General features: G+C 37.7%; 1 protein-coding gene across 1 annotated transcript; it reads left to right on the top strand.

The window, feature by feature from the left end:
- The first annotated feature begins 761 nt into the window (after positions 1-761).
- On the top strand, positions 762-4,450 carry LOC107829022 (glucan endo-1,3-beta-glucosidase). Its single transcript, XM_075234835.1, has 3 exons — positions 762-2,109; positions 3,737-4,061; positions 4,230-4,450. Exons 1-3 carry the CDS (start codon positions 1,069-1,071, stop codon positions 4,256-4,258), a joined length of 1,395 nt encoding a protein of 464 aa, XP_075090936.1. The 5' UTR covers positions 762-1,068; the 3' UTR covers positions 4,259-4,450.
- Positions 4,451-14,562: the final 10,112 nt, after the last annotated feature.

Raw genomic sequence — 14,562 nt, 5'->3', positions numbered from 1 at the left:
ACTCTACTCTATATGGCAACAAACAATATTTGTCGAAATGAATACATTATAATCATTTCAATTTATCAAAGTGCTGCAGGAGAAGAAACTTGATGCAATCAAACTCACCTGAATCATATAGCTAGCATGTATAAATCTGTTTCGACTATCCGAAAACAAGGTCGACGTAATTGTTTAAGTTGCTCGATGTAACTATTACGTCTCGTGCGGATTTGTATATATCTACAAGATCAAACACAATGGAAATGAGGTAGCAAACATAATTGGTTAGAAAATTGATACTTTAGAAAAAGAAAACTTTATAGCTTTGACTATGGCTATTGGGCTCGAGCACAGCCCGGACTAATCGTAACCAATTTAACATATATCACTCGACATAAGCCTTGGACATATTCTATCGCCATACTTTGTGTTTTATATGAATTTGCAAATTCTCTATATTAAGGTCAGTTGATTTTGTGACGGCTTACAAACTTGTTTTTAGTTTTATGATTATGTCTTTTTTTTTTTTTTTACATATGAGAGATTTTCTTTTACGCACAAAGATCTAAAAAGATTATTTTCTTAATTTTAAAATTATAAAGAAACATAATGTACACATAATACGAAATATTATAAGATTAAAATTTGAAGTATACAAAAATAGCTTATAATTTCTATTTTGGGCCGTGTCGGCACGGGTAACATGATGTTAATCCCATGCGCTGGATAATGAGGGTGTTACTATAAATAAAAGTGTATAGAGTCCATTGTTGCTTTTCGGACATATTCATTTTACAAGTGGCGTTGCGCAACATACGCGTAATCAGAATAATTATGGCATCCCTTTTAACCTTTGTGGCCACGACACGTTTATAGGATGCTCCCTCAAAATTCAAAATAATAGGCCCCCCTCGATTCCCAAGGCATTAACGAAGCTCAAAACTAGAACTCTCCATCGCCAACAGCCTTTGAACGTCCTTCCTTTGTTCAAACTTCAAACTAGTCCAAATCCAAATTTGACCCTCTTTCTCTTTCTCCACTTCATTAATAATCCTTCTATTTTCCCTCTCCCTTCTTCACCCAAACATGCCAGACAAAAGACCGTCCATGTTGTTGGTGCTAATATTCTTTGTTGCTCCTCTGTTTTTCCCGGCTGTTAATTCTATCGGTGTTAACTATGGCACACTAGGTAACAACCTTCCCCCGCCAGCTCAAGTTGCTCAGTTTCTCAAAGACAAGACCGTCATTGACCGCATCAAAATCTTCGATATCAACCCAGACATCCTCCGAGCCTTCGCTAACACAGGAATCTCAGTTACCGTCACTGTTCCAAACGGAGAGATCCCCAACCTCTTGGACATCAGCTATGCTCGCCGATATATCGACGCCAACATCAAGCCCTTTTACCCACAAACCAAGATTGATGTTATTCTTGTGGGAAATGAAGTCCTCCACTGGGACGGACCAGATATCCAGATGAAGCTGGTTCCTGCCATGAAAACCTTTTACCAAGCTCTTGGTCAGTCCGGGTTAAAGGATATCAAGGTCTCCTCTCCTCATTCTCTGGGTATCCTTTTAAGATCCAACCCACCTAGCGCCGCGAGGTTTAGGCCTGGTTGGGATGTGGGTATTCTGGCCCCTATGCTCCAATTCTTGCGCGAGACTAAAGGACCTTTTATGGTCAACCCTTACCCATATTTTGGTTACAACCCAAAACAAGAGGACTTCCTTCTATTCAGAAAAAACAAGGGTGTCTACGACAGGTTTTCTAAGAAATGGTACACAAACTCGTTCGACATGTTGTTAGATGCGGTGTATATGTCGATGGTAAGGCTTAAATACCCAGATGTAGAGATTGTAGCAGCGGAGACAGGATGGCCATCTCAGGGTGAGTCATTTGAGCCTCAATGTACGGTGGAAAATGCGGCTTCTTACAATGGTGGGCTGTTGAGGAAGTACAACTCTGGGACAGGGACGCCATTGATGCCGCACAGGAAGATTGAGACATACATATTCGGATTGTTCAACGAGAACACTAAACCCGGTTCAACTGCTGAGAGGAATTTTGGATTGTTCCGCCCGGATTTTACCCCGGTTTACAATATTGGAGTCTTGAAAGGAGAGCAGGTAATTTGAACTTTCTTCATTACCACCTGATTTTCATCGCTTCAGAATTTGTATTGCCGTTTCGCGTTAAAGTACTAGTGTGTGTTCGGTTAATGTTCTTGCATATATATAGTGTTTGTTGATTATAGGCTTAAGTTGAATTTCTTTTCTTTTTCATATTCTTCTGGCTGCTTAATGTCCAATTTGGACACCATTCTGACATCCAGCTAAAACAAGGGAACCTCTTTTAAACCACGCCACGCACCTTCTTGTTTAGCCATTCATGCTAAGTAATTGCGGTCCATATGTTTTATTTTGGTAATCAAGAAAAAGTTCAATTTGTTTTTACAAAATTATTCTTATTTAGATATTCCTAAAAGGTCAAGCTTTTGTAATTTGTTTCACGTATTTCCTATTCTTTTGTTGGGACGAAGCTTCAAGAATCTTGAACTGTTAGTAGCTTTTCCCAGTTGAGTACAGCTGGTTGTACTGCATGTTCCCACTCTAGATGAATTATGTTAAACTGTCCATGTGAGGGGCACTTGGCTTCATGTGAAAAATATCACCTACCTCGGTTTGGATGTACTTTGTCTATCGAATAGGGTAACCGACAATTAATTGATTCAAAATGGCGGTGTTAGCGCAAATACCTTTTTTTATTAGTTTATATAACACATACTAATAGACGAACGCTTTAGAATATGGACCTCAAATTATTTTGGTGTAGTAGCTAGGTTTGTATTTTTAGCTCATTGTTTGTTTTTTTATCCTCGAACTAATAAACCAAAAAATTTTAACCAGATACGTTGCAAGCTGGAACTTCATAAACTTGACACCAGTCCCACCACTTACAATATTAAATTTTTTACATTGGATTCCCCTTCCATTGAAAAGATAGTAGTAACGGTACTATCGTTTCTCAGTACACAAAAAAGGGTAGCGTGCTGGAAAGTTCAACCGCTACGACCTAATGAACATGTGCTGTCGAATCCTTTAAGCCCATTTCTGAGATGTCTTTTTACTATTTAGAAAATGAAAAAGAAAAAGATTTGAGCATCATTTTTCTATCTTTAAATTTGAATCCTGTCGTTTTTAGTACTTTATGCTGCTGTTTTTTAATGTGTTAATTTTCCTTTACTGGGCCGGCCAGTAATTCAAACTTGAGTATGCTTAAAAGTTAATCACACATATCACAGTGATATGCCTTATATTTTCTACGTCATATTAAATTATCTTAGAGGTGAAGGGCCAAGATTTATACTGTTTAATTTTTATATTTCTAACATTAAACTCATTATACATTTAACGTTATGAGTTTATGTCTACTATTTATTATAAGTTTATAAATTGTTTACATATAAAATTATGCTCCTCCGTCAAAAGTACTGGGTTCAAATGAACCCTCCGAAAGGCTGGATCAGCCCATGTGAAGGGCATGCAGTAGGTTGGATAATATTAGACGGATTAAGTTATGACCCGTATTAATGTTGCCATGCAAATTTTGGGTGAATTGAGTTACAATGGGTTTATTGATTTGACCTGTTTCCAAGTTAGAACCAGTACATTCATTTGTCACCTCAAATCATTTACATAATCTTCACTTAGTTATTTATCTGTTAGTTCATCTTTGTGATTTTGATACCCACAGGCTCAACCAACACCAGCATTGCCCGCGCCAAGAAATGGCAGTGGCAACAACGGGCAACCAACATCACCAGTAAGACCAGCCGAGAGCAAAAAATTCTGCATGCCGAAAGCTGAGGCGACGGATGCACAATTACAATCCAACATAAACTATGTGTGCAGCCAAGGAGTTGATTGCACCCCAATTCAAGCTGGAGGTCCCTGCTTTAATCCCAACACTATTAGGTCTCACGCTGCCTTTGCCATGAATTCTTATTACCAAAGGGAGGGCCGCAACCAATTCAACTGTGACTTTGCCGGTACTGGTGTCGTCGCCTCCGCTGATCCAAGTAAGTCACATTCCGAGTTGAAATTTGTTCCTTTGTACAACTAATGAATAAGTGTTTTTACCATGGTTAATTTATTTATATAACTGTATATATTAGTGTCCAAGAAAAAAGGGTTCACTATAGTAACATTCTAATGACGCGTTCTCTGTGTTTTGTATTTTTTTTAAGGTTATGGCACATGCAAATTCCAATCTTGAATGCACGTGTGCATCTGAAGAAGATTTTTCAACTACTCCTACATTTGAAGGATTAGTTTTAACAGATATAGTCTTTATGTTTATGTACTTTGGTTTTCTCAAATTAATCTAATTGTATTGGTGTATAATGTGTTCCTATGCTAGTGTAATGCATACTTGTGTCATTTAATTTGCCCCACTTAATTTCCCGTATTCTCTCTCGTCATTTTCTCTCTGTTTTTAACATGAAGAAAGATCTATATTTGGCGACTACGTACTGGTCAAAAACGGTTTGCCCGTTTTTGAATATTTTAATTTTTTTATTCAGCTGGAGTTAATTTTGTCGACGTAAGTGTAGATAAGTAAAATTTTACCAAATTTGAATCCATTAGAAAATTGGATTTTATCTTAAATTTGGTATATTAGTCCAAATAAGTAATAGGAAATAATTGGTTGATTATTTAAATCCAATTAGATTGCTTTAAATAAAAGAAAATTTTAATATTATTGGGCTAGCTATTTTTTTTATTGAGTTTTTTTTTATCTAACTATTATTTTAAAAAAATAGTAATCATTTATTATTTATTCATAAAGAACACTTTTTTATTATTATTAGCATATTATAAAAATTAAGCTCAATATTTAATAAGTTAACTGACTCACTAATCGCAGGAAGTACTTTTTTTGTCCATCTTCATTTTCCCTTTCCAACATTCATCTTTTTCACTCCATTTTTAAAAATCTAATGCATATGTGAATGCAACCTAAATTCAAAATGTATTGATTTATACTTCTTTTATACTTTGTATATTAAGTATTACTTTAATTCAAAATATATTTTTATGTATATAATTTTTGTATATTTATTTGTGAGGTGCGATCTTATTTTAAGATGTATTTTTAATGTATATTTCAAATATATTTTATATGTCAAGTGCCATTTTAATTCAGGATGTATTTTTTATGTATATTTTTTTTGTATATTTATATGCCATCTTAATTAAATTTAAGATATATTTTTTTATGTATATTTCACATGTATAAGTGTCATCTTAATTGAAGATGTATTTTTATGTATATTTTATGTGTTAATTCAATGTATTTTTTTTATATATACATTTTGTATATATTAACATATATTATTATCGAAGTAACATCTTTATGTTAAGAAAGGAAGAAAGAAGGAAGAGAAAAACTTAAGAAAGATAATTAAAAAGAAAACGAATGGAATAAATTTAGAAAATATATTAATTCGGCAGAAAACAAAATTAAGAAGATGAAGAAAAAGAAGGAAAGCAAATAGATAAAGAGAAAAAAAGGCATGATTTTTGTACAAAGAATTATTGACTTTCCATTCAAATTGCTTATGTTTAGAGATTAATAATTAATATTCTTATTTTAATGGAACCGTGTGCTACAAATATAAATATTTTTCTGCCACAACTATGATATTGGGTTTCATGCTAACAATTTGTTATATTTTTTTAAACTGTGACAATTATGTAAAGTTCCCTATTTTATTGGCCTTCTACCAAAGAGTTTGAAACCGAAATAACGCATAATTATAGTCCAAGAACCAAACTAATGTGCGGAAAAAATAGAAGGAAAAAGTACAGAAATAGCTAATTTAAACTCAAACTTGCCAACCTCTAGCCCAAAATTAGACACTTATCAAAAATAGCCGAAAGTTAGAGATACATCCAAGGAAGGATTCTTCCATTCGAGAATCACGCTAAAGATCTTCCTTCCTTCCCTGTTTTTCAAGCGTATCAATTTCACAGAGACCTACATTCTGTAAATCGCGGCATTATCTCCCAAAAAATTCTCAAAAGGAGCTCCAAATTTCACTCAAAAATCGATCAATTTTACTGTAGAAGCAACAATTTCCTTTCGCGATTTCTCTGTAGATACAACTTTGATGAAGGAACTACGAACTACAATCAAAATCAATCAAGGAATTAGTGAGTTTTGACCTAATTTCAACTGCTTCAATGACAAATTTACCAATTTTTATTCAGTATGGTGGCCGATAGAATGTTGATAACAGTTTTGTAGATTACAATGTTGATGCTGTAATAGTTACTCTAAATATTAGTTTTAAAGATTTTGTAGACGTGATTTCGAAACAACTTATGATAGATACTTCATTGAATGTTATTGAAATCAAATACACTGTCCAAAACGATTCTCCACCAATAATGATACACAATAATATGGGTGTATGTGTATATCTTGAGCTGAAGAAAAAGCTCGAAATTTACAATGTATCCCCTTTGTATAACATCGAGTGAAAAGGATATGGATATGATCTACTACAATTCAAATTCTGCTGTGATTTCCTCAGAGTGTGGACAAAGCTCAGTTATACAGGAGAGATACAATGGCGATACAATTAATATGATTGAGTTTGGGGATGGAGAAGACTGGCAGGATACATAATCTGATTAAAATACAATAATAACTGACTCTCACCACATAGATGTAGAAGAAGGTTAAATTTATAAAGAGAAGGCTACGATAGTCAAAGTCATGAAGCGCTTGGAAGTAAAGGAAATTTTTCAGTTTAAGGTGCATAGATCAAGTGAAAGCATGTATCAGAATATTTACTATATAATTATGTATCTCAATGTATATCGTAGTTGATGTTAGAAGCATAATTATGCAGAAAATAAGTTGTTGCTTGTAAGTCGGTGGATATACACTTTTAAGTTGTGGTTGATGGCAGTGTGTATCACTATATATCATTGTATTTCATGTCGCTCTATTTATTGATGGAAAAGTTTATATCCTTGTCGTAGGTACTGCCTAGTGTGGATCAACAACAACTGCGATTGGTGTTTTAAGTCTTCGAGCCTGAAAAAAGTAAAACTTTTCAAGGTCAGAAATTTCAGCAAACTGCACTCATGCCCACTGAAAGACAGATCTTACACACAACGTCAAGCTACTGCAAAACTCATCGGCAGTCTTCTGATAGACAAGTATAAAGACCCAAAAATAATATACACTCCTACTGACATAATTGGAGACATGAACAGGCAGTATGGTCTTCAAATGACATATATACAAGCATGGAGATTGAAGGAATATGCAGTTCAACTACTGAGAGGGAACCCAAGCGAATCATATGAAAAACTGCCAAGCTACTTTTATATGTTGGTTCTTACAAATCCTATGTCGGTGGTAAGTTTGAAAAAAATAGAGGAAAACCTGTTCATGTATGCTTTCGCTGCACTATATCCGTCTATAAAAGGATGGCAGTATTGCAAACCAGCTGTTGTTGTAGATGGAACCTTTCTTAAATCGACAAACAAAGGAACATTATTGATAGCATCCACACAAGATCCAGCAGGTAAGAATAAGAATAATAATGTAAATAAATATATATATACTCCCTCCGTTTCAATACATGTGAACCTATTTCCTTTTTAGTGTGTACCAAAAAGAATGACCATTTTTCATATTTAAAAACAATTTACCTTTATGCAATGGTTTATAGCCACACAAAATATATGTGCCTTATTTTATACCACAAGCTCAAAAGCCTTCTCTCTTTTCTTAAATTTCGTGCCTATTCAAATGAGTTCACATAAATTGAAACGGAGGGAACATATATTATTCATGTATATACTCAAATGTTTTTATATGATTCAATTTATTAGGTCGTATCCTACCACTCGTATATGCCATAGTAGATTCAGAGAATAATACTTCCTGAGAGTGGTTTTTCGCGAGGTTCAAGGATTCATTTGGGAAAAGGGAAGGAATGTGTATAGTCTCGGACATGCATGACGACATTAAAAATGCAATGACAATATTGTATCCACAAGTACCTCACTATGTCTGCATATGGCATCTATGGAATAATGTAAAATAATATTACAAGAAGAACCATTTGCAGCTCAAAGACATATTCTTTGCTATGGCCAAAGCATACACAGTTGAGAAGTTTGATTACCATATGGCATAGGTAGAGAGAATTGATAAGAGGGTCAAAGATTACTTAATCAACATTGGGTATGAAAGATGGTCGAGAGCATATTCCACTGTCAACAGAACATTGACAATGACTTCAAACATTGCAGAGTCGATCAATGCAGCGCTCAAGGCTGCTAGGAAACTCCTAGTACTGCCTTTGCTGGAGTACATAAGGCAATTGATCGGACGATGGAACGTTACAAACCAAAAGAATGCAATAGAGTCATTTACTGATCTTGGGAAAAATATGATACAATGCTGATGGACAATCTCGAATTGTCACATCAGATGAAGGTATGACTAGAATCTGTAGATACTTGTGCATATAATATGTAATCATGCCGAATTCACGAATTTGTTATATCTTGAACCCTTTATGTGATTCTGTTAAACTAGTGTCCACCTGCACGACACATGGAGACCAAATTGATTAAAGCTAACGTTTTCTAATATTCATTGTTTGCACAAAGGCAATATTATAGTGTTAAGTAATGGAGGGTATCTCTGTTACCCAAGGCTTCAGGTTTTCTGTTTCTTTTCAAAGCTGGTTGGTCTACCTCTATTCTCTGTTTCTTCTGGGGCATGCAAGAAATTAGTCATTATGTAAGCAAATTGTTCAACTTTTAGGCAGCCACCAACATATATATAAGGATTTCAATTTATTGTATCATCTATGCCTACCCCACTGCTAAAATATCAGTTAGTTTGACATGATATTAAGCTATTTGAAATGTTGTAGGCTCTACAGTATATGTATTTTGAGGGCATATGCTTTGTCTCTACTAATGATAGTTGATAAATTTTGTTGGTGACCCCTTTGACGAGTTACTTATATTCAGTACTTGACAAGGGTAAGCAGAGAATGGTGTATCTAAAAGATCGAACTTGCAGCTGTAGAATGTTTCAGTTAGATGAGCTGCCATGTGCACATGCTTGGGCAGTATTAAAATGCAAATACATTGATCACATCGAGTATTGCTCGGTGTACTACACCAAAAAGTACCTATTGAAGACCTATGAAATTCCAATTTATCTGGTTCCTGATGAAAGCACATGGAAAATTCCTGCTGAAGTTCTAGATGAAAAAGTCTTGCCACCAGACATGACTAAATCAATAGGAAGGCCAAGGAAGGGGAGGTGCAAGCCAATATATGAAAGGGAACGAAAAAGGTTGATTTCATGTGGACACTGTGGAGAACAAGGTCACAACAAAAAAACTTATAGAAATAATCCAAAGAGAGGATGAAATATGTCAAACTTAGAATTACTTGTTATTTTACTTTACTGAATATCATAGAGATTTAGAAGAATCCAATATATCAAGAACTGTATCAATGCAGAATGTCATTTGAATTTTAGATATAAATAAATATTTGATCTATCATTTAAAATCGTGTTGCAAGTGTATTTTTTAAATTATACATCTGTTTGATTAAAAAAGAAGTTGTATCAGCTATGTATCATATTTGTAGCTCTTATGTATCGCCTATGTATCTCTGTGTATCAATAAATTATACATCTGTTTGATTAAAAAAGAAGTTGTATCGGCTATGTATCATATTTGTATCATCTATGTATGTCACGACCCAAAACCTAACCCGTCCTGAAGGCGCCTATTGTGATATTAGGCAATCCGACCTTTCCAAAACACTTCCAAAATTTAACAAAAAATGAATTAAAACATTTAAAATAACCGGATTTTGCATAAATAACCGGAGTTTCTCATAAATACGGGGTAAAACCCAAATAAAATATAAGTGCGAAAAAATAGCCCGACATCGGGGTGTCACTAAGTCATGAGCATCTAGATAACCAGTCTAATACAACAGTGTCTAAGTATCAATATTGAAAAGAAAGAAAACATAGAAGGAGAGACAAGGTCTGCGGACGTCGGCAGCTTCCTCGTAGTCTCCGGTACTCGATCGTGCACGAACTCAACGACCTCCGTGATCAAACACACCTGGATCTGCACATGAAGTGTAGGGTGTAGCATGAGTACAACCAACCCAGCAAGTAACAGAAATAAATAAAGAACTAAGAAGTTAGTGACGAGTTATACAAATACAGTTCATTTTCAATAATTCCAGCAAAGAATAGACAGGCTTTCAAATTCGGTAGTTCAAATCAAATCAGTTCTTATACAGTTAAAGTGCAGGTAAATCCGGATATAAAATCTTTCAAAAATTTTACGACAATGACAAATAGCAACTAAGTGCATCAACAAATGAAAAAGCAAGTACAACCTCTCAGGGCAACAGTCACTCAACTCGTCACAATAGCTCAATCACTCGACTCTCAGCCCTCAGTACTCACACTCAATAGGTACATGCGCTCACTGGAGGTGTGCAGACTCCAAGGGGCTCCTACAGCCCAAGCACTATAATCCGCACGGCCAACTCACGTGCTATCATATCATATCAAGATCCGCACGGACAACTCACGTGCTACAATATCATATCAGAATCCGCACGGACAACTCACGCGCTAAGTATAAACATCATGGCTCGCACGGACAACTCACGTGCTACGGTATCTATACCTCACAACCAGGCCCCTGACCTCACTCAGTCATGTACCTCTCTAGTCTCACGGCCCTCAGAAATCATAAAGAGCAGCCCAAACAAAAATGACATAGTGTATCAACAGGAATCAAGAAGAGACTGAGATATGATGCGCAAGTAAAACTATGACTAAGTACAAGACAACAATTAGCAAATAACTCACAGGTACACGACCTCTGCGGGTCCCAACCGTACTATCACATAGCCTAAGCATGATTTCTAACATGATTTGCAGTCAAATCTCTATAACACAAAGATAACAGGTAATTAACAATAGTCTATTCGACTTTACAGTCTCACGGGACGGACCAAATCACAATTCCCTACGGTGCACGCCCACACGTCCATCACCTAGCATGTGTGTCACCTCCAAAATAATCACATCATACCAAAATCCGAGGTTTCATGCCCTCAAGACCAGATTTAAAACTGTTACTTACCTCAAACCGCGTAAAATCCTACTCCGCAATGCCTTTGCCCCTAAAATAAATTTCCAAACTCCCCGAATGTAGCCACAAGCAGTACAATATAATTAATGTAGGTTAGAAGAATCAATTCCACAAGAAAAGCACAAAATTATAAGCCAAAAATTCGAAATAGGCTCAACATGGCCCTCAAGGCCCACGTCTCGAAACCCTAAAAAGTAACAAAACCCGAAAGCCCATCACTCACGAGTCCAACCATATCAAATTTATCAAAATCCGGCATTATTTGTCCCTCCAAAACCCCAAAATTCACTCTTAAATTCTCAAGCCCTAATCTCACAAATCTCACCTCAAAATCTCACCAACTAGGTATAAAATAAGTGGGTAAACACCATTATTGAACATAAATAGGCACAAGGAACTTACCTCAACAAACACTTCAAAATCCTCCTCAAAATTCTCCAAAATCTGAGTTCCAAAATGTGAAAATAGTGAAAAATCTTGAAGTCTTCTATTTATATGTTCTGCTCAGCAAAACCGCAACTGCGGACCTTCTGTCGCATCTGCGATGCCGCACCTACGGAAATTCCATCGCAGGTGCGGATCCCTCTTAAGCTCCCAGATTCCGCATCTGCGGTCACATATTCGCACTTGCGGCCCCTGCTCACTTCTGCGATCCTTCCCACTCAAGCCTTTTCCGCATCTGCGCCTCCCCTTCTGCATCTGCGGTTGCGCAGATGTGCTCCTAACCTCGCACATGCGCATCCAGTCTAACCCAACCTTGCCTGCATCTGCGTCCTCTTCTTCGCTTCTGCGGGGCTGCACCTGCGGGCTCCCACCGCAGGTGCAAAACACCAGAAGAAACCAGCAATGCTAAGTCCAAATTTCCTTCCGATGGGCATCCGAAATACCCCCGAGGCCCCCGGGACATTAACCAAATATACCAACAAGTTATATAACCCCATGTAAACTTAGTCGAATCTTTGAATCACTCAAAACAACATCAAAATACCAATTACACCCGGATTCAAGCCTAAAGAACTTCTAAACTTTCAAATTCCACAAACGACGCCGAAAACCTACCAAACCACGTCCGATTAACCTCAAATTTTGCACACGAGTCATATTCAACATTACAGACCTACTCCAACTTCCGAAATCGAAATCCGACTCCGATATCAAAAAGTGAACCCCTTCAGTCAAAATTTCCAAAAATTCGACTTCCGCCATTTCAAGCCTAAATTAGCTACAGACATCAAATTTACAGTCCGAACATGCTCCTTAGTCCAAAATCACTCAACGGAGCTAACAGAACTGACGAAACTCGATTTAGCAGTCGTCTTCACATAATTTCGAATACGGTCAAAATCCTAAGACTTAAGCTTCTGTTTTAGGGACTAAGTGCCCAAAACACTCCGAAACCAAAAACAAGACCTCCTGGCAAGTCACATAAGTAGAAACAGATACGGGAAAAGCAGTAAATTGGGGATCGGGGCTAATACACTCAAAATGATTGGCCGGGTCGTTACGTCCTCTCCTTCTTAAAACAATCATTCGTCCTCGAATGAGCATAAAGACATACCTGAAGTGGTGAAAAGATGAGTATAACGACTGCGCATATCATGCTCGGTCTCCCAAGTTGCCTCCTCGACCGGCCGACCCCTCCACTGAACCTTCACAGAAGCAATATTCTTCGACCTCAGCTTTCGAACTTGCCTATCTAAGATCTCTACTGGCTCCTCAACATAAGATAAATCCTTGTCCAACTGGACTGAGTTGAAATCTAATACATTAGACGGATCGCCGTGATACTTCTGGAGCATAGAAACATGGAATACTGGATGAACTCCTGCTAGACTGGGAGGTAAGGGAAGCTCATAAGCAACCTCCCTAACACGTCGCAATACCTCAAATGGACCGATAAACCTCGAGCTCAGCTTGCCCTTCTTTTCGAACCTCATAACACCTTTCATGGGTGACACCCGGAGCAAGACCCGCTCTCCAACCATGAATGCAATATCGCAAACCTTTCGATCCACATAACTCTTCTGTTTGGACTGGGCTGTGCATAGTCTAACCTGAATCACCCTAACCTTCTTTAGAGAATCCTGAACCAAGTCCGTACCCAATAATCTAGCCTCGCTCGGCTCGAACCAACCCACTGGAGACCTACACCGCCTACCATACAAAGCCTCATACGGTGCCATCTGGATGCTCGACTGATAACTGTTGTTGTAGGCAAACTCTGCTAGTGGCAAGAACTGAACCCATGAACCCCTAAACTCCATCACACACGCACGAAGCATATCTTCTAATATCTAAATAGTGCACTCGGACTATCCGTCCGTCTGAGGGTGAAATGTTGTGCTCAACTCCACTCGGGTGCCAACTCATTCTGTAAGACCCTCCAGAACCGTGATGTAAACTGCGTACCCCGATCAAAAATGATAGATACCGATACGCCATGAAGCCTGACGATCTCGCGGATATACACTCGATCCAGCTGCTCGGAAAAATATGTAGTCATCACAGGAATGAAATAAGCTGACTTGGTCAGCTGTCCACAATCACCCAAATTGCATCAAACTTCCGCTGAGTCCGTGGAATCCCAACAACGAAATCCATAGTGATCCGCTCCCATTTCCACTCCCAAATCTCTAACTTCTGAAGCAACCCACTAGGTTGTTGATGCTCATACTTCACCTGCTGGCAATTTAGGCACCAAGCTACATACTTCACTATGTCCTTCTTCATTCTCCTTTACTGGTAATATTGTCTCAAGTCCTGATACATCTTCGCGGCACCCGGATGAATAGAATACCGCAAACCGTGAGCCTCCTGGAGAATCAACTCACGCAAACCATCTACATTGGGCACCCATAGACCGTCCTGCATCCTCAATGCACCATCATCCCCAATAGTGACCTCCCTAGCATCACCATGCTGGATCGTTTCCTCAAGGACGAGCAGATGCGGGTCATCATACTGACACTTCCTGATACGATCATAAAGAGAAGACCGAGAGACCATACAAGCCAATATTAGACTCGGCTCAGAAACATTCAATCTAACACACTGGCTAGCTAAGGACTGAACATCCAATGCCAGTGGCCTCTCTGTTGCATCGGCCACCACATTAGCCTTCCTGGGATGGTATAAAATGGTGATATCATAGTCCTTAAGAAGCCCCAACCACCTTCGCTGACGCAAGTTAAGATCCTTTTGTTTGAACAAATGCTACAAACTCCGCTGATCAATGTAAATCTCATAATGGACCCCGTACAAATAGTGCCGCCAAATATTCAAGGTGTAAACAATAGCTGCTAACTCAAGATCGTGGACATGATAGTTCTTCTCTTGGGGC

The sequence above is a fragment of the Nicotiana tabacum genome, chromosome 17, assembly GCF_000715075.1.
Source record: "Nicotiana tabacum cultivar K326 chromosome 17, ASM71507v2, whole genome shotgun sequence".
NCBI classification, from domain to species: Eukaryota; Viridiplantae; Streptophyta; class Magnoliopsida; order Solanales; family Solanaceae; genus Nicotiana; species Nicotiana tabacum.
This window is presented reverse-complemented; position numbering and strand designations above follow the sequence as displayed.